This window comes from Spermophilus citellus, assembly GCF_964194105.1.
Source record: "Spermophilus citellus genome assembly, chromosome: 9".
NCBI lineage: Eukaryota > Metazoa > Chordata > Mammalia > Rodentia > Sciuridae > Spermophilus > Spermophilus citellus.
In genome coordinates, this window is record NC_138191.1 from 25,238,739 (window position 1) to 25,258,700 (window position 19,962).

At 40.3% G+C, this 19,962-nt stretch overlaps 1 protein-coding gene across 2 annotated transcripts in view; it reads right to left on the minus strand.

Moving 5' to 3' along the window:
• Window positions 1–8,970: 8,970 nt before the first annotated feature.
• AHCYL1 (adenosylhomocysteinase like 1) overlaps window positions 8,971–19,962 on the minus strand; it is a gene marked incomplete at its 3' end in the record, with an annotated part of 39,003 nt that continues 28,011 nt past the window's right edge. The window contains exons 5-17 of one of the 2 annotated variants that reach the window (XM_081305315.1): window positions 19,602–19,704; window positions 18,078–18,172; window positions 17,339–17,445; window positions 16,391–16,507; window positions 16,093–16,156; window positions 15,057–15,145; window positions 14,663–14,733; window positions 14,195–14,289; window positions 14,014–14,112; window positions 13,563–13,631; window positions 12,949–13,027; window positions 11,748–11,868; window positions 8,971–10,994 (exon numbers count right to left, since the gene is read on the minus strand). In XM_081305315.1, coding sequence (XP_081161441.1) covers window positions 10,988–10,994; window positions 11,748–11,868; window positions 12,949–13,027; window positions 13,563–13,631; window positions 14,014–14,112; window positions 14,195–14,289; window positions 14,663–14,733; window positions 15,057–15,145; window positions 16,093–16,156; window positions 16,391–16,507; window positions 17,339–17,445; window positions 18,078–18,172; window positions 19,602–19,704 — 1,116 coding nt within the window. Of the gene's footprint in view, window positions 10,995–11,743; window positions 11,869–12,948; window positions 13,028–13,562; window positions 13,632–14,013; window positions 14,113–14,194; window positions 14,290–14,662; window positions 14,734–15,056; window positions 15,146–16,092; window positions 16,157–16,390; window positions 16,508–17,338; window positions 17,446–18,077; window positions 18,173–19,601; window positions 19,705–19,962 lie in introns of those variants that run through there. The other variant, XM_081305316.1, reaches the window with a different exon arrangement.

Below are 19,962 nucleotides of genomic sequence, written 5' to 3' on the forward strand. Positions count from 1 at the left end.
CTTTAGCACTGAGCCACATCTCCAGCCCTTTTTATTGTATTTGGAGACTGGATTTTGTTAGTTTTCTGAGGCTGGCCTTGAACTTGCAATCCTGTGCCTCAGCCTCCCAAATCACTGGGATTACAGGCATGTGCCACCATGTTGGCAGGTCAAGCCTTTTTTACAAGAATCATCTGAATTTGTATGGAGCTTTCCTAAATAAAGTATAATGTCTCCAAGCTGTGACAAGTTTGAGAATTCTAAATAAGAGAGCTACTTAAATTGGCACCACATTTGAATCCCAGAGAGTCCTCATTTTACCCTGGCTAAAACTCCTTGAACTGTACTCCACTTGAAATCTTGTGGTACTGTGGTTTGAATATGTTTTGCTTTGAATATAGTTTGTCCCCTTTGAAATCCATGTTGGAGTTTAATTCCCATCGTGAGGAATGAAAAGGGTGGAAACTTAATCTGACTGTGGTGCTTAGAGGTAGGGCCTTTGGGAAGAAATTAGGATTAGATAAAGTCATCAGGGTGATTGAATATTGGTGACTTTATAAAAAGAGAGAGAGAGAGATCAGGATATGCACTCATGCTCTGTCTTTTGCCATGTAATGCCCTGAACCACCTCAGGACCCTGCCACCAAGAAGCGCATCACCACAAGCAGTCACTTTATCTTGGACCAGAACCAAGAGTCAAAACAAACCTCTTTTCTTTATAACTCTCCCGGTGGTATTTTGTTTTTAGCAACAGAAAACAGAGTAATCCAAATAGGACAAAGAATCCCAAATGGGAAGGAGCCAGGCACAGCTGGAGAGTTCACTTTCTTGATTTGTGAGGAAACTTTCAGAAAAGCACAGCCCAGTACAGTGGAAGTTGCAGAAGTGTCTTCAAGCATTTCTCTCTCTTTTTCCCCCTTCTTTCCTTGTCTATAAAATGAGGATAATCCCACCTGTCTTTTGACGTTACAGATACATGAGAGAATTTATATGAGGTATTGTTTTAAATGAGGAGCATATTATTGTTACCAAGAAGGGAATCCTAAGGCACGAAACTCTGCCTCTGCCACCAGTAGTCATTGCTCAAGAGACTGAAGGAAGTGAAATTTCCTCTCTGAGCCACTGTAGCATTGCAACAGCTGCAACACAGTGGTTGTTCCAGTTGGGCTCTGCAGAAGGAAACTGGCATGAGTCAGGGGTACTGAGTGATAATGTTTCGTAGCCATTTATGTCTAAGTGAATGCTGGAAGGCAGAGTGAGCCTATATCTGGCAATTTGCATCTTAGCCCTGGCCAAGACATTGATAGTATGCTCAATTAAAGTCATGACCCATGGAGCAAGATGGATCTATGTCGTCTTGTATTCTAATTGTGGTGTCATGAAGAGTTCTTTCCATTAGTAGCTAGTGGAAAGATCAATATTATTTTAGTTAGCTAATTAATAGGACAATAACAATTAATGCTATCTTTCAGTCTGTATTGCAGTCAGTTTAACTCAGTCCCAGATCAAATTAATTTATAGCCTCCCAACTTTCTTACATATAATATGAAGTAGTCAAAAAAAAAAAAAAAAGGGACCCACAAGTACATCCAATGGCTCATTTAGCCTCTTGCTGACATGTCTAAAAGGCCCCAAACTTCTCTTTAGCTCTTCCATGTTTCAATAAATGGTATTACCAAGCACCTATTTTTCTCAAGCCAAAGCATAGTATATATCCTTAATTTCTTTCTTCATCCTTCATATCTAATCCACCAAGACTCTCACAGAAATGCCCCAGAGCTGACCTCTTCATGACCATTACCACTCTAGTCTTTACCACTTCCTCTCCGCTGCCCTATAATGGATCTCCCAGCAGCCTGAGTTAGCTTTGAAACCAGGTATCAACTTAAGTCACCACAATAATGTGAAATACATATTTAGTCTTTGTCCTGTTTCCTGGCAGAAAACTCCTAAAATCTTAGAATCTTTAAAGCATTAGTGCCTTTTTATAAGCAAATGAATTGACTGTTGGCTGGCAGCCCCTAGGTAGCTTCAGGGTTGGGACAAGTCACCAAGTCCTCTGAGGCAGAGAGGGGTGAGACTTTCAGTTCCACTCACTAACCTCCAGGTAGGGGGCAGGATTAAAGGTAGAGATGATCTCTAACAGTATGATTTAATTAATCATGTTTATGTAACGAAGCCTCCATAAAAGCCCAAAGGACAGGGTTCCTGAGCTTTTGGAGATGTGAACACGTGGAGATTCCTGGAGGACAGAATGTCTGGAGAGGGCATGGTTACTCTAGAAAATTGGTCAAACTCAAAGAGGGGGAACACTACTGGTTGGCCAGAAGCACAGGTGAAATAACTTAGGCCTTTTGCATGGTATTGGAAGTAGGAGGCAATCTCATGGGACAGAGCCCTCAACCTGTGGGATCTAATGCTATCTCCTGGAAGATAGCATCAGAATTGAATTAACGAGTGGACACTCAGCTAGAGTCTCTGTATTGCAGCATTGCTTACTGAAGTGGGTGGGCTCACACACATCTGGTGTCAGAGCATGTTGTTGTAAGAGAACAGTAGGAGAAACCGAGTGTTTTTTTTTTTTTTCTTTCTTTCTATCCAGGCACTTGATCCCAACCCACCACAGTTGCCCACCTCACTTAGTTCTAAATGGGCCCAACAGGGTTCTGCTTGAATCTTTGGCCTCATCTCCTACCACTGTCCTTTAGCTCACTGACCTCTGACCTCTGTTGTGTTGAAGTGTGACACAGTTGCAACAGGCTCTAGAGCCAAGATGACCCTTCAGAGTTGCCCATGCTGGAGGCGGGGCCAGGTCTTCACACTTCTATATGGCCTAGTCCTTGGATGGCAGGTTGTCCCTGGGGAAGGAGCCTATCTTTGGGCAAGGTAGCTCCTTTCCCAGAGGTAGTGATTGGAGAAGGATGTAGCTGCCAAGTACTAGCAGCAGCGAGTGGGAGAACATGCAGGTCCTGGAGGGGAACCGGCTACACACCGAGTATCCAGCATACACTGTGTATTAACTTCTGTTTTGATGTAACAAATTACCCTAGAGGCTTAAAACAACAACAGTTATCATCTTAACTTCTGTAGGTCAAGAATTTAGGATTGACTTGCTGGGTACCTCAAGCTCAAGGTTGTTAAAGAGAAAATCGTGCCAACAGGTTTTTTGTTTTGTTTTGTATTTTGGTATTGGGGATTGATCCCAGGGCTGCTTTACCATTGAGCCACATCTATGGGTCTATGGGTCAGAGGAGCCCAAGTTTATCAAGCTGTTGACCAGGGCTGTGGTTTCATTTGAAGGCGTGACCTGGGGAAAGGAAGTTGATGGGACAGATTCAAATAATATTTTAAAGGTAAAATAGTAGGGGTTGCAGCATCTTCATTTTCACATATTTAGTGATATTTTCATATAATTCATTTAGATTTGAGAGAAAAATTAAAAAGGTTATGAGCTTGTTTACTAGTCATTAGCAAACCCACAGCACAGGTGGGAAAAATCTACAAGTACAGGTTTATTCCCCATTGTATGTGAAAAAGACAAATCCCTCTTTACCACATCTTTCCATTAGATGAAGATAAAGCAGGCTTTCAAAAGAATGACACAGACCTATCCTTTCTGTTGACAAATTGGAATGATAGCATGCAGTAAGCACTACTGGCCTTTGAAAGGTCTCCTAGAGCGTGGCACCCAGCCCAGCTCATTACCCCCTCCCCTGAGCAGGAAACACCTCTAGATGACCCTTCAACAATCATTTACTCAGATCGAAAAACAAAGGCAAGAGAGTCATCAAAAAGAATGAACCCTTCATTTGGTCCTCTGCCCCCCACGCACTGAAGTAGTGGAATTGGTAATGAATATGTGAGAAGTTTTGTAATTAAAAAAATAATCGATTGTAGAGTTTCAGGGCCCAGATGCTCTTGGAGGAGTCTTTGGGGCTCCAAGTGTGTTATATTTGATCTAGTTTGGCCTTGGCTTGGAGAAGCAGAACTTGGTGCAGTGGAAGAGGGCAGGTTCCCCAAGGTTGTCTGGGTTTGCATTCAGAAAAGGCATAGCAGTTACTGTTTGGGGACTTTGCCTACAGCCAAGTTTCTTCTGCTTAGAAAATCTTTGCTGGGAAATGAGAACCAAGGGGCGAGTACCACCCTTTGGGACCCTCAAGAATGTCTCAGGAGAAAGGCCACGGGAGCCAGAAAGATGAGGGCTAAATCCTAGCTCAACTATACTGATTATCCTGGAAAGATACTGACTCCCTCAGTACTTGTTTCCTCATGGTCCTGAATGTGTTTCAGTAGGTCTGGGATAGGCTCCAGGAATTTTATTTTTTTGTGGTGCTGGGGATCAAACCCAGGGTCTTACACATGTTAGGCAAGTGCCCTACTACTGAGATACTCCTCAGCCCTTTTACTTATCTTTTATTTTTAACAAGTGTGACTCATGCATAGCCTACTTTGGGCATCACTAGAACCCGGGTTTTGTGCTGTTTCCTAGAGGCCATATTGCCTAGTGTCAAGCATGGATCACTGAGCCAGTCTTAGGGTAATTCCAGTTCTTTCAACTTACTGGTTAGATAGCCTTGGGCAAGCTACTTCTTACTGCCTCAAATTCCCCATCTGTAAAATGGGGGTAATAATAGTACCTATCTCATAGGTTAGTGTGAGCATCAGGTCTGTTAATTGTGTTAAGTATTTAGCATGGGGCCAGATATACAGCAAACACTAAATATGTGTTACTATTATTATTCCAGAGCTACAATCCTTTACTCACAACTTCAAAATTCAAAAAATTTGTAAAAATCAAGTTTTTCCCCCATAAGATTGACACAAGTTAATTTGACAACAAATCCTGATTTGAACTGATGGGAAACTATCAATAGTTTTTATTGTCTCTTATTCTGTAAATATTCATAAATGCAAAACCATCAACATGTTTAATCATGTAAAGAATGCTGTTCCACCCCATAGATAATAGGTACTTTTCTTTATATTCAGATATTTTCTAACACCTGAAAATTCTCAACACTGAGGTTTCAGGTAACAGTTTGTGGTATTTCACTGTATAATCATCACCACCACATTAATGAGTGTTCCATGCATCCAGATCTTGTATTAAAGGGTTTAGTAATAGATCATGAGAAAACTTGCCCTCTAGTGGTTGCAGTGGGGAACCACACCACAAGACATCAAGTCAGAGGAGAAATGTCTGGATAAGAGGTACCTCACAATTCAGAACAATTCTTTTTAAAGGGCACTTAAAAAGGTGCACTAGGGATGCAGAGATATTACTTCAGTTAAAAAAATTAACATTAAATTTATAAAAGAAGTAAAAACATTGCTTAAGCTTTTGAAAGTTCTGCTTATATAGATCTTATTGTATTTATATTCCTAGCAAATGTTAATCACTTTAAAAGGGACTGTGAATAGGCTATTTATGAACTTGAAGTTTTTTAAACGTTTTCAAATGCATTTATACACTTAATATGTTCAATTTTCCTTTTAGAGCACTTAAATAGCAAACAAAACACAAGCAAGACTATTTTTATTTATTTTAAATATTTTTTTAGTTGCAGTTGGACACAATGCCTTTATTTTATTTATTGTTATGCGGTGCTGAGGATCGAACCCAAGTGCCTCACATGTGCTAGGCGAGTGCTCTACTGCTGAGCCACAACCCCAGCCCCAAGACTATTTAAAAAATTTCCTATTCTTTATATAAATTTCCAATCCTGTATGTAAAAAGAAAGAAAAAGATGTGTTGGAAGGCATTTAATTTGCATTCCATTCCAAACTATTAACTGTAATGTAAATTGCAAGTTGAAATAAAAATTTACCTTCCCGAGTAATTTTTATGTTGTTCTCTGTGATCCTTTAATCTCAGAGTGAATCTTGGCCGGGTTACAGGTAGATTTAGCATCTACTATTCAGATCAGAATATTTTTAACTTAACATTATGTTAGTCAGCTTTCTGCTGCTGTGACAAAATGCCTGAGATAAACAACTTAAAAGGAGAAAAGGTTTATTTCGGCTCATGGTTTAAAAGGTTTCAGTCTATGGTTGCTTGCCTTTATTGTCTCTGGGCCTATGGCAAGGAAATATGGTGGCAGGAGTATGTGGAAGAAAAGGCAGTGTCCAGGAAGCCTCGAAGGGAAGGGGCACACCCATAATGACCTAACTTCTTCCAACTTGGCCCCATCTCCTAATTTCCAGCACCTCCCAATAGCACATCAGCCAAAGACCAAGGACCAAGGACCAAGGACCAATACATGAGCTTTTGGGACATTTAAGATTCCAAAATATAACAAATAACCATTCCTTCTAATGCTTTCATTCTGTCAGTTTCTACTCTGATCTAGAAACTCCTTCTTCCTGCCTAATGGAATGCAAATTAAATGCCTTCCAACCCATCTTTTCCTTTCTAACACAACCTTTGTGCCTGGGATCAGCAAACCTTTTCTGTTAAAGGCCAGATACTTCAGGTTTTGTGGGGCATTTGGTTGCAACTATTCAATTCCATTGTGGCATATAATTAGCCAGACATTACATAAATGAATGAGTGTGGCTGTGTACAAAACCTCCATTTTTAGGGGCTGGGGATGTGGCTCAAGCGGTAGCGTGCTCGCCTGGCATGCGTGCGGTCCGGGTTCGATCCTCAGCACCACATACAAAGATGTTGTGTCCGCCGAAAATAAACATTAAAAAATTCTCTCTCTTAAAAAAAAAAAAAAAAAACACCTCCATTTATGGGCAATAAAATTGGAAATTCATGTAGTTTTCATGTGTCACAAACTATCAGTCATGATTTTTCCTAATCATTAAAAATTTGTAAAAGAACATTCTTAGCCTGTGAGCCATACAGAAACAGGTAGTGGGCCACATGCGGCTCCTGAGAGGGCTATAGTTGCAGATTCCTGCTCCTACCCTGAGTTTCATAACCCATTAGCAGGGAGTACTGGTCTTATTTTACATTCTTTTAAAACTGTATGAATTTCTCTTGAGTTTCCTTAATTCCTAAGTTATTTGGCAGGTAAAGGTTTATTTAGTACCCACTGCCAGGAGCACTCAGGAAGGGATACACCATGTTGCACCACCCCCCTCCTCAAAGCTTTGAGGGACAAACTTCCATCTCAATGTATCTGGAAGGTGGAACATGCAGTGAACGATCATTCTGGGGCCTTAAGATTTAATGTTTACTTTGTTGGATTTCATCTGTACCTCCCTGTTTCTTCCCGATTTTCCTTTTACAGAACAAAAATGTCTATCCTATACCTGTTGATCATTGTGTTTTGGAAATCCATTAACTTGTTTAATTTCATATTTACAGTTGGACAGCAATTGATCTCAGGATGAATCTAACGTTGAGCATGATCCATGTCTGATTTAAATGAGATCCTGGGCTTTAGACTTCTGAGTAGGTGCTAAGAGCTACTAAAGGAGCTGGGATGTAACAATTTTTTTTTTCATATATAAGGACATACATATTGGGAGCTCAGGTAGAATGCTATGGCCTCAATGTATTCCCCTAAATTCATCAATTGAAACTTAATCACCAATTATAGTACTAAGAGGTGGAGACTTTAAGTGATTAAATTTGAAGAGCCTTTACCAATGGGATGAACTTCTGTCTTTATAATAGAATTAGAGGGAACTCACTAGGCTCTGTTTGGCCTTCTACTCTATGAAGATGTAAAAAGAAGTGCTATCTTAGAAGCAGAGAGCAGGACTGCTCCAGACACCAAAACTACTGTTGTCTTAACTTTGGACTTCCATCTCCAGAGCAGTGCAAAAATGAAATTTTGGTTACTTTATAGAATACCGAGTTTGATTTTTTTTTTTTTTAAGTGGCAGCAGGAACAAACTAAGACACATACTTTGTTGTATCAAGAGGCATCAATGCAACTTCAGAGATTGAAATAGGTTTGGGAGAAGGTTGAAGCTTATACTTTGGGGGCATCCTTTATAGAAAAAGATTAAGGTATAAGGTCTCGGAAGGTGACTATGCAAATGAGGATCTCTAAGTTTACATAGCAATTTGTTTCTTTAGAGAGAAAAAGTGCCTAGGCCTGATGCTTGGGATAGAGCAGGCATATAAAACTAAGGTATTAGTAAGTTTCCCATCACTATAATAAAATACCTGAGATGATTAACTTACACAGAGAAAAGGTTTATTTTGGCTCAGTTTTGGAGGAGGTTTCAGTCCATGATCAATTGGCCTGCTTTGGGCCTTTGGTCAGGCAATAAGCACATCATGATGGGAATGCATGGTATAGCAAAACTGCTCATCTCATCAGCCAGGGAGCAAAAAGGAGAAAGGAGCCAAGGTTCCATAATCTCCTTGGGCACACCTCCAGTGACCCACCTACTACACCCCAAAGTCTGTACCACACCTCCCAATATTGTCACCCTAGGAAACTAACCTTTAATATATGGACCTTTAGGGGACATTCACCATCTAAACTATAGCAGGACCTGGGCCACCTCCCTCCAGCAGAGCCAACTCAATGGATACACTTTTGGCCAGGTTATGACCCTAATGGATATGGTGTTCTGATTGGCTGGTTACGAGCCCTAGGAAAAAGGGCTTCAATTGTTAGCATCTACAGAGAAGAAAAGCATGGTCACACTGGCAAGGAGTAGGAAGGGACTGAGTAGGGGAGAGATGGAAAAGGAAGAGGAAAAAATTTTGGCAAGATAATTGTCTCCTGCTAGATATATCTTAAGATATAATAGACAGAGTGGGCACGGTGGTGAATGACTGTAATCCCAGCGGCTTGGGAGGCTGAGGCAGGAGGATTGCAAATTCAAAGCCAGCCTCAGCAAAAGCGAGGCGCTAAGCAATTCAGCAAGACTTTGTCTCTAAACAAAATACAAAATAGGGCTGGGGACGTGGCTCAGTGGTCAGGTGCCCCGAGTTCAATCCCTGGTACAAAAAAATGAGTTGTTCCATTCTAGAAAACAGTTTTGCTGTTTAATCAAGAATAACACAGACTACTAATAATCATTTTAATTGACTTTAATGATTATTGCTCATCTGCAAGGATTAATATTGCATTCATTAAAAATCATTCAATACAAAATGAACTTTTTCCTCCCAAGTTGCTCTCCACACGCTCCCTCTGATGCCAGACATTTTCCACAGTGTCCTTTGTTACATGGCTTGACAGAGACGGAGCCCTTACCTATTATTCCTATGGACACATAATAGCTATAGGATCAGAGGGCCAACCAGAGGGCAGCAGGACCTGGGCTGCCTCCCTCCAGCACAGCTGACCCAATGGATACACTGTTGGCCAGGTTATGTCCCCTAATGGATATGGTGTTCTGATTGGCTGGTTACGAGCCCTAGGAAAAAGGGCTTCAACTGTTAGCATCTACAGAGAAGAAAGCACGGTCACACTGGCAAGGAGTAGGAAGGGACTGGGTGGGGGAGAAATGGAAAAGAAGGGGGAAAAAATTTTGGCAAGATAATTGTCTCCTGCTAGGAAGCTGCAGGGTAAAAACTTTCTTATATTCCTGTTTTTAATGTCTGTTTCTCTGATCACTGGAAACAGAGAAGTGAAATTTCTAGTATCTAGCACTAATGTATGATCCAACTTTAAAGGATCACAAGCTAGAACAAGTTAAGGATTTAAAATCCTGGATAATTATATGCTTAAAGCCTATGAGCATAAAGCCCATTTAACCATGCAGAAATGCTAGTAAGCAGGGTGCATGGCATGGGAATACATCTCTCTTCATCTTTGAGGGAGCCTCTCTGGGATTCTTTCAGAGTATGAGTCGGGATGTACTGATTACAAACTGCCCTTTAAGATCTTAGCTCATAAACTTTTTGTGGCATGGTGTCAAACAGAAATGGTACCACTTCTGTGAAACTTAACATTATACAGGGCTTATAGTTCCAGACAAATTATATAGAGTAAAATTTCTTTAACCTTGGCCCAATTTATCATTCTTCCATCCATCCATACCTACTCCCTTTAACTATTTTAGGTTGCAGAAGCACAGCTAACCAGAAATTTGCTCTTAAAGGATAAACCCTAAGGATAGAGCTCAGTGCTTTATACAGAGTAATGGCTCAAGAAATTGGCCTTCAGCATAAGCTGTATGGGGCAGAGCTGAGAAAATCTGCTTATGGCTCCAGTTCACTGATGCTTTAAACTAGGGGCTAGAAACAGAGGGACTCATCAGAGTTTGAGATTAGCTTTTTTTCTAGACTCAACTCTGCACTCTTAGCTCCAAAGGTTCAAAAGAAGTTAGTAAAAACTAACCACCCAAGTAGTTCCTCAGTGTCAATACTAAAAACTGTGTTATTAAAAAAAGAAAGAAATAAATGCTAAAGGACAAAATTCAATTTGGTAGAATGCAGTTTAAGAACTAGAAAAATGAGAGAGGCTGGTGGGAATGGAGGAAGAGCTGTACTATAAATTCAAGAGGGCCTACTGGATCTTAACAAGCAACACTCACTAGCACACATCTTTGAACCAAACATCCCACCTTTACACAGGAAATAGGGCTTGGAATTTCTAAGGGAAATTAACATGCACCACCTACATCTAACCTACCTGGCTGGTAGGTACCATCCCTGCTCCTCTGAGGAAGTGAAAGAGCACTGATTTCAGCAGCTAAGAAATGGGCTCTTTTAAGGCAATTTAGACATTGCAGATATTATCCACATAAAAGGTACCTTAGCATTTCCTATTAATAAAGTACCCAATTAAGACTAAAGTCCCCAGAAACGGTAAAGAAAGAATCACCTTTCTGGGTGGGGAGAGCAAAATCCTTCTTTAGTGACTAGGGTGAGGAACCTTGAACCTCAGTTTCATCTAAAGAGCCATGAAGCAAGCAAGTCCTTGTATGTTCTGCAGAACTTGGATAATGACATGAGAAAACAAGAATGAAATTACAGAAAAAAAAATCAAGAGGAAAGAAATAAAAGAAAATAAAAGTTATTTTGAAAAATATTTCTTTTAGAGTTGTGTGGTTCATGTGGACTGGTCATCGGTAATATGGTCCATTAGTATCTGTAAAGAAAGAGATTGACTGGTTAATATTCATGTCTTCCATATATCAAGTTCTTCCATAGATCAAGTTCTAGTCAAAATTACAAATCAAAGTGGACTCCGAAAGAGTCTTGTGTCATTAACATTCATTTAAGAAAAGATCCATAAAGGCCTCAAATCTTAGAGTTTCTTTCTTCCACTGGTACTAGGGATTGAAATCAGGGCCTCCCTTGCATTTTACCATTGAACTACATGCCTACTCCTTTTTAAATTTTATTTTGAGACAGGGTCTTGCTAAGTAGACGAGGCTGGCCTTCAACTTGCGATCCTCCTGCCTCAGCTTCTTGAGTTGCTGGGATAGCAGGCCCTGTGCCACCATGCCTGGCTCCATATGAGAGTTTCAAGAAGAATATTAAATGGAACAACTTTTCCCAAGTCTCTCCCTGGGCAGGGTGGGTATCCCCACAGACAATACCCAGGCCATCATCTGCCCCTGTTTTTCCACATACTTTCTCTGCTCACCCTGTTTATTTTACACGCCGCTCCACCCCCTAGTTCTGGGCTTGGAACCAAAATCCCCAAGGCCTCAGGCATGCTAGACAAGTATTCTACCACTGAGCTACATTCCCCAGCCCCAACTTTGTTAATTTGGAGCAGAGTTCTTATACTTTTCAAAATCAGGTATGGTACCTCATCTTTTACTAGAGAAAGCTGGCTGGGCTGGTTGGTTTAATATCAGGGAGAAGAGCTTTTCATTGCTTTCCCTTGAGTTACCTGTAATAATTAGGTTTGAATGGCCCATTTTTGTTGAGTCCCAGATATTTTGCTTGGTCATCTGTCAGTTCTGTCAGGTGGGCATCAAATGACGGCAGGTGCAAGCTGGCAACGTACTCATCTAGGAAGAGCAAAGTGGCAGGGGGCAGTTTTCTTGTCAAATATGTCTCTCAGGGCATACCCCTTCTCTGCTTTCATTTGAAGCTTTTTGAGGAAGAGGACAGCACCAGAGTAACTTTGAAAGAATCTTGAAACATTTGCTTCATTGTGGTAGGGTACTTCTCGGTCTCTCCAAAATGCATTTAGAAAACCACTTACTAGGACAAAATGGGTCAACCTCTATCTTTCTATCCTTCTCTGGTAAAAGATTTGGCTTCATCTCAGCAGCCACACATTCCATACTACTCCCACCTTCCTGGATCAAGTTCTAGTCAAAATTACAAATCAAAGTAGACTCCAAAAGAATCTTGTGTCATTAATATTCATTTAGGAAAAGATCCATAAAGGCCTCAAATCTTAGGATCATGGATTTCTAAGATAATTTACTACCTTTCCATAGAAAAGCTTCTCTGACTTTTATGAACCTGAATTTTTGAAAAACCAATCTGAGATAAGCTATTGGAGGGGACCAGAGCAAGACATTTTTTAGCTTTAAGCCATGTATTTAGGGTTAGCCATTAAGTGATGGGAGGTGGGCTCCACTGTGCAGAAAGGCAAAGGATTTGAGATGTATTATGTCACATGAACTAAGCACAGGTTGTCCTCTGGAATGACAGGAGGTTGGATAGAAGGTGATTTTCAAACCAAGACAGAAAATGGACCCTAAAACCTGTTTCTGTTTCTCTCATTTTGGTTCTAGGTTATACTCAGTTGCACTGGGACATTTACTGAACTCATAAGGCTACTTGAGAACAAGAGCATTGACCTTAAACTGATGTGCTAACTGCTGATATACTCATTAGCTGGAGCTCTTACTACAATTCTGCAATTCTAAAAATCTATAATCACTATTATTCTCACTTTACTGGTCAAGAAATGGAGGCTCATGGGGATTAGAACCTGTCCTGATGTCAAACAACCAGTAAGCACTAGAGAGGAATCAGAACTTTTGACTCTAAATCTAGTGCTCTTCATGACAGTCATTTTACCAAACCATGAAGCTATCTAGGGGTCGGTATCGGTTTCACTGTTTTTCACTCACCCATTTTCTTAGGAAGCAAGTATACATCCTGTTTGTATCGTCCCTCAGGTGCATTATAGAGTTCTATCAGTGCCAAAGCCTAAGGTGGGAAAAGAGGACCAGAAAACAAAAACACTTTTTAGAACGAGATCTAAAAATAAAACTATGATTAACAGAACCTTAGGATCACCATAATGATCTGCCATCATGATAGCACCTAGGACTCTGCCTGGAATAAAGGCCCATACACGTCATAAGAGGATTTGTTGGTGTTTTCATTTAGTACTTGACAAAAGAACACACTAAATACAACTAAGCTGGAACACTATTCTCAACTGACCAGACGATACAGAGACACAAACTGACTAATGACTCTTGTAATTTTTTTAAAATACCTTTATTTTATTTACTTTTATGTGGTGGTGAGGATCAAACCCAGTGCCTCACACATGCTAGGCAAGTGTTCTACCACTGAACTACACCCCCAACCCCTAATGACTCTTTTCTATACTTGAGAAAGTTGAAGTCTCCACAATGTATGACGTGGGGGGTGGGGGGAGAACAGGGCAGAGCACAGCAAACTTCCCCTGATTCCATAAGTCTCAGTGCAGGAAAAGTGGGCATTTTCCACATACCTGTGTGGTGGCTGTGATGGACAGAACAAAGGTGGGAACTGTGGAGCAGCTCAGATTGAGCAGACGACCCTGGAAAGGTAAGAGAGTCCTGGGGTGAGCTATTGCCCCTTTCAGATCCCCTTGCTATACAAGTTAAGCAAATGTAGGAAAGGATTTTATACCCCTCCCAACTCAGCTGGTAGAAGAATAATTACAGTTCCAGATCAGGATTCTGGGTTTTATACTATTTTCTGCAAATCCACCTGAGTGTGAAAGGTTGAAAATTAGCTATGGTCAAGAAATTGTTACTTAGGCTAAATTAGATGTACCTGGAGTGCCTCTATTTTGATGGACTAGACCATTTGAGAAACAAAGACAGAATTCAGGGAAACAAGGGTCAAATATTTTTTCCCCACCTCCTTCATCCTATAGATCTAAAAGGACTACTTGTCTATCAGTCTTCTGTATGTACCTCTGCCAGGAGGACGACTCGTTTGCCGTCTGGCCAGATGACATGGTCCACCTGAGAACGTACTCGCTCCCATGTCAGTTCCGGAGTTCGGAGGCTGGTCTGAAAGGAAGAAGGCACAGCTGATTGTGGCTGCAACAGAAAACAGAGAAGAAACCCCAGCAACAATTGAGAGAAGCCTCACCACGTCGATTTCTGTGTTGGAGTGGCCCATGTTGCAAACAATGCAACTATTTTTCATGCGGTCCAAGTGTTCCCGTGTCACTACATTCTTATTTCCTGAAAGCAAAGATGGGTGGCTGAGAGAAGAGATGTTAGGCCACAAAGGCACTGACTGGTTTCCAGTCAGAACAAGGGAGACAGAGGAGGTTTGCTGGCATTAAAGTGCTTGTATGTGTTATGAGGAAAGTGTACAGCAGCTCCTTCAACATAATTATTTGGTTTTAAAATCAAGTGGTATGGAAAAGCATCAGGGGAAAAAGGCTCCTTCCTCTGGAAAACACAAATTACTATTCTGATAACTTCCTCTAGTTCTGAGACACCATACTGAGCACCGGTCTCACTGACTGTTTCTGAATGCCAGTCAGGTTACTTTCAAGATTTAGCCTTGGAGTGAACACTTCTCCATGAGTATCAAAGCACTGATACGTACCTGTGCAAGTTATTACAACATCAACTTGCCGGATGACTTCATTTAACTTCACCACCCTGAACCCATCCATGCTGGAAGAAAAGAAGAAACACTATGAGCAAATCAAGGAGGCAGTGGGAGGGAAGCTGGTCACAAAATCCCCCTCTGCAGGGATGGCAGGTGATAAGCTGTGCTAAACTACACACACTGGCCTCTTCAGAGCCACATCCAGGAATGGAAAGGCCAAGAGGCTCTAGGACAGCCCCAGGATTATAATGAAGGGAACAGAGAAATCCTAGTCTTCTCCTCCCCCTGGAAAATTTCTGCAAAAGACGATTAATATAATCAATCATGAACTCTAAGAAATGTGATGTACCCAGATGAATCTAATGGATCACCATCACTCTGTTCTTACCAGGCCTGCAGAGCACAGATGGGGTCAATTTCTGTGATGTAGACGATGGCACCAAGGGCCTTGAGGGCAGCACAGCAGCCCTTTCCAACCTGCAGAACACAAGAACAGCCAGGTTGCCAGGTACATTAAGGCAGAGACAATGGGGCAGGCAGGGTCTTTGGGAGATAGGAATTAACCTTCCTGAAATCACCAATCATCTAGTGAGCACTTGTAGGGAGGCTCCAACCTCAAGCAGAGCAGAAACAGACAAGATCATGTTGTGAACCTCAGTTAAAGACATAATTAGCAGACATGTCACAGCAAGGGTGAGGGGCTTGGGATAACTGTTACTATTAGGGAAACAAGACCAAGCAAGAGCAACTGCAACTTCTATTTTTTTTTTCCTTTTTCTTTTTGTGGTGTTGGAGATTGAACTCAGGGCTTCTGGCATGCTGGGGAAGCACTATACCACCGAGCAACAAACCTAGCCCTGAAACCTCTTATTTTTGTATTCCAGAAAAACCTGATATGGGCTGGGTGGAGATGCTGCTCAGCAGTAAAACATTTGCCTAGCACGCAGAGGCCTACCACTGTGATAAACAAAAACAAAAATACAAACAAAAAATTCTGATAACTCTTGCTTGCAATGTGTCATTTGGAGGACAGCCTAGCAGCTCAGGAACTTCTATGTGTCACTGTTGGAGACAATAAAATCTCCTGCAACCTATTCTAGTATACAGATTGTCAATTATATGCCACTTCAGATTTCACCTTTCATTGTACTGCAAGTCACCTGTGGGGCCATCTAAGAGGTTATTATTATTATGGGGGGATGATAATGAAATTTCATAAGACAAATTGGTAAAATCTGAAAACTCAACTCATTCTGTATGTCTATTCACGAATCTGAATACAGGACTTTTGTTAATGCTTTGATATACATCAAACACATCTGACCCCTGCATCAGTGACTCCGGACTGACAGCACAAGTCTCCTTTACCTGCTATTTCTAGTAAGTCTATGAAAAGACAGAGACACTGAGGCCCAGCTATTTACCTCACCATAGCCACACACCACCACTTGTTTCCCACCAAACATCACATCTGTGGTCCTCTTCAGGCTGTGGAAACAGACAAGGGCTCAACTCAGTCCCTCTGCACAAAGTTAAGTGTGGGGCAATGCCCAGGAGAATTTCAATTGGAAGTTGGCTGAACTCATATGAAATGAGCCCCTCTAACAAACTCTTAAAGGCAAAGGAAGACCAGGGGACAAGACTGCAATAACATCAGACTAACACTACAACCCAATCCAGATCTATCCCCTTTAAGTGTGACATCTACATATTTCAACCTACCCATCCAAAATGGACTCTCGGCAGCAGTACAAGTTATCAAACTTCTGTTTAGTAACAGAATCGTTGACATTCATGGCAGGAACACAGAGCTTCCCAGCTTTGGAGAGCTGATATAGCCTAAAGGGAGAAGAGGCCACAAAAACAAACAAAAACCAAGTTAGCTGGTAAAACATAACAAACGGCAAAATCTGCCTAATTCTGTTCAAGTTCCATGGTACCCTCCCCGGTCTTATTTATTGCCCAAGAATATGAATAAACATAATTATTTCCTTGTCATTTCTCCCCACTTATTTCATTTTCTTCTCTCTCCACCCATTAGTTTTGGAAGGAAAATTAAATTAAAAGCTTTCAGTTGAATAAATTTACTTCTCTTCCATAAAGGGGACATTATATCCTTAAATCAACATTTTTCCATGCCTATTTTTGATAAATAAAGATTATAATGATTCTGATACGGTTTCCTGTGTGTGTATGTATATGAGAGAGAAAGAGAGCGAGAGTGAGAGTGAGAGAGAGCAAGGATGCACAATGTGCCCCCAACAGAGAAACACTTCTTTTAGGTATTTCCAACAAGTTGAGAATATTTGGCAGTTTTACTTTTTGCTGTGTATATAAGATGTAGTTTTACAGATTTTTATTTTCATATTTCAAATATAAAATTGCAATACAATATTGATTACAGTTTTTCAAGATACATTCATCCCCTACTCCCTTTCCCCAAACATTATTTTGAGAATTACTCAATGGAGTAAATGGGAGAGAAAAACGTTTGAACTAGAACCTGGAAAAATCTTCCTTCTAGGGTCACCTTGATTTTTTGAAAGTGAAAATTCAGTTTTATCCCATTTAGTTAATTCAAGTCTGAAACACAGTCCTAAAGCCTAACAAGAGACCAGAAGAATTTGCTGAGGCAAGGACACAAGGGGCAGCTACTCCAGAATCTGTTACCTGTGAACACCAGTCACGCTCTCTTCCACAATGCCTCGGATCTTCTTAAACACGTTTGGATACTTCTTATAAACCCAGTGGGTTAAGTCTCCCCCATCATCCAGGATCTACAGAACAGCCAGAAGACTTCTATGGGCATTCAGGCTGCTAGAGCTAGGGGGAACTTTGAGCCCACTTTCTGCACTAGTAAGAGAGCCCTGTATGTTATGTCTTAGAGCTCCATATAGTAGGCTTAGACAGTGGAAACAGAGTCAATTTTTTGGTGTAAAATGGTTAAAAGGATCCTTAGCTTTGTTCTAGGCTACAGTGAAGAGTATTAGACTAATCACAGATTCATTTTTAGTCCAGAGTCTTGAAATACACAGCCCTTTGAACACAAAAGGAGAGCTGGGGCAGAAAGGTAAGAACCAGAATCCTACAAAGTGGGACAATGTCACTTCCTTCAATTTCGTTCTGCCACGTTTGAGCCATGTGTTTGAGCTAGTCTTGCCCTTCCCCCACCTTTCCATTCAGTACTCAGACACATTCTTCTTTTTTTTTTTTTTTTTGGTGCTGGGGATTGAACCCAGGACCTCGTGCTTCTCAAACCCATTGTGAATAGGTATCAAGCTAAACACTTTAGTGACAAAGTCAGTGTATAAGACCAAACATCCAAAACATGTTTAGGGAACCATGCTTTTGAGGGAAAAAAAGGAAATAAATCTATAGTCAGAAGTGTGGGATAAACATGCATTATTACCATGTTGGCCTGCCACCCATCCATGTTCACACAGCGGTCAATACACCACCAGAAGTCATCTTCTGACTCGCCCTTCCAAGCGAACACTGCAACTCCTACAGAGGCAGACATAAATCAGCTAATTCTTCTTTTGGAGAGTGACCTATACTAGCATCAATTTCTGAGATTTATATGAAGAGAAAAAGGCAAGAGAACCTATTCTGGAGAGGGAAATAGAGTAAAAGGTCAAAGTCAAAATAGTACTTTTAGTTCAGAAATTTAAAAAATTAAGAGTTTTAAAGATATATTTAGAATCATAGAATGTTATTCTCTTTAAATTTAGAACTCTACGACAACAAAATGAAGTGGAAATTAATACAAAATTGTTCCTTAGAACATTATTTATATTAGTAAACATTTTGAAAAAACCTAAATGCTCACTATTAAGAAAGTAATGAGGTAAAATCACATGAACATATGAAAGAGTATTATACATGATGTTAAGTTTAGTGATATCAAAACTACTTTTGAAAATGCTGTATTTAGATTATAAAACTGCATACATACTAACATTTATTTCATAAACATAAAGAAAAAGAAAAGAAAGATTAGTCAAACATCTGTAAAAAAGGATTATGAATTTTTTTTGAACTCCCTAAATTTCTCCAATAAACACTTAACAGACAAGAATAAACAAGAAAAACGAAAGTGTTATAAAGTTACATTCTGAAGACCCTAGGAAGAAAAGAGATCCTCAAAGAACTTTATGATTTTCTTTTGGATATTTTAACAATAAAAATTATTCAATGTTTATTTTTAAGCTCACCAGTAGTTCATATATTTTCACAGCAAAATTTTTTTGTGGGGAACGGTAACTTGGGATTGAAACAGTCTTAATTTTTGAGATGGTGTCTCACTAAGTTGTGCGATTGGCCTCAAACCTGGAACCCTTCTGCCTCAGTTTCTTGAGATGCTGGGATTACAGGACTAGGTCATTGTGCCTAGCTTCAGTGCAATACTGAATACCAAGTTATCTAATGAACTATGAATATGAAAAGTACTACTTACTTGTATTTCTTAAAATTGATGAGACTTCTGATGAAAAGAGATTGGGTGAGCTCATACAGTTTAATAATCTTCCTCATTCATTTAGCATTAGAATTGGGCATTTCCTCAATATCCTTAGATTCTTGCTATCATTTTTAAAAAATATTTATTTTTTAGTTATAGGTAGATACAATATCTTTTTATTTTATTTTTTTAATGTGGTGCTGAGGATGGAACCCAGTGCCTCATATATGCTAGGCGAGTGCTCTACCTCTGAGCCATAACCCCAGCCCCTTTATGTCATTTTTAATGACTATATAATATTCCATCATGGATATCAACCTTGACTTTATTATCCATTTTCTTGCTGCTGATGTTTTTATTATTGCCCAAATTTTAGAGTCCTTAGACATATGACAGTGTAATGACAATTTTGATATAAAAAGTTGTGTTTAGATAATTAATTTGAAGCAAATCTGGTGAAAAAGCTGAACTTACCAGCCTCAGCCAGTGCTGCAGCAACTTCATTCTGAGTTGAGTAGATGTTGCAAGCAGACCAGCGGCACTGAGCCCCCAGAGCACAAAGAGTCTCAATCAATACCTGTATGGATGTACAGGAAGATAGGGTGAGGAAGAAGGACTACCCAGACGCAGAGAGCAAACCAGTAAGAACACAATACCATAACTCTGTAGCAACAGAAGTGTTACACTGGAGAATTAGCAAAGGGTGTAGTCTATCTAGGGGTGGCAGGGCACACGAGATTTAACTATACTCAAAAGACATGTTCCTAAGTTGTTGGTTTTTTTGGGGGGGAGTATTGGGGATTGAATCTAGGGATGCTTTACCACGAACTACAAC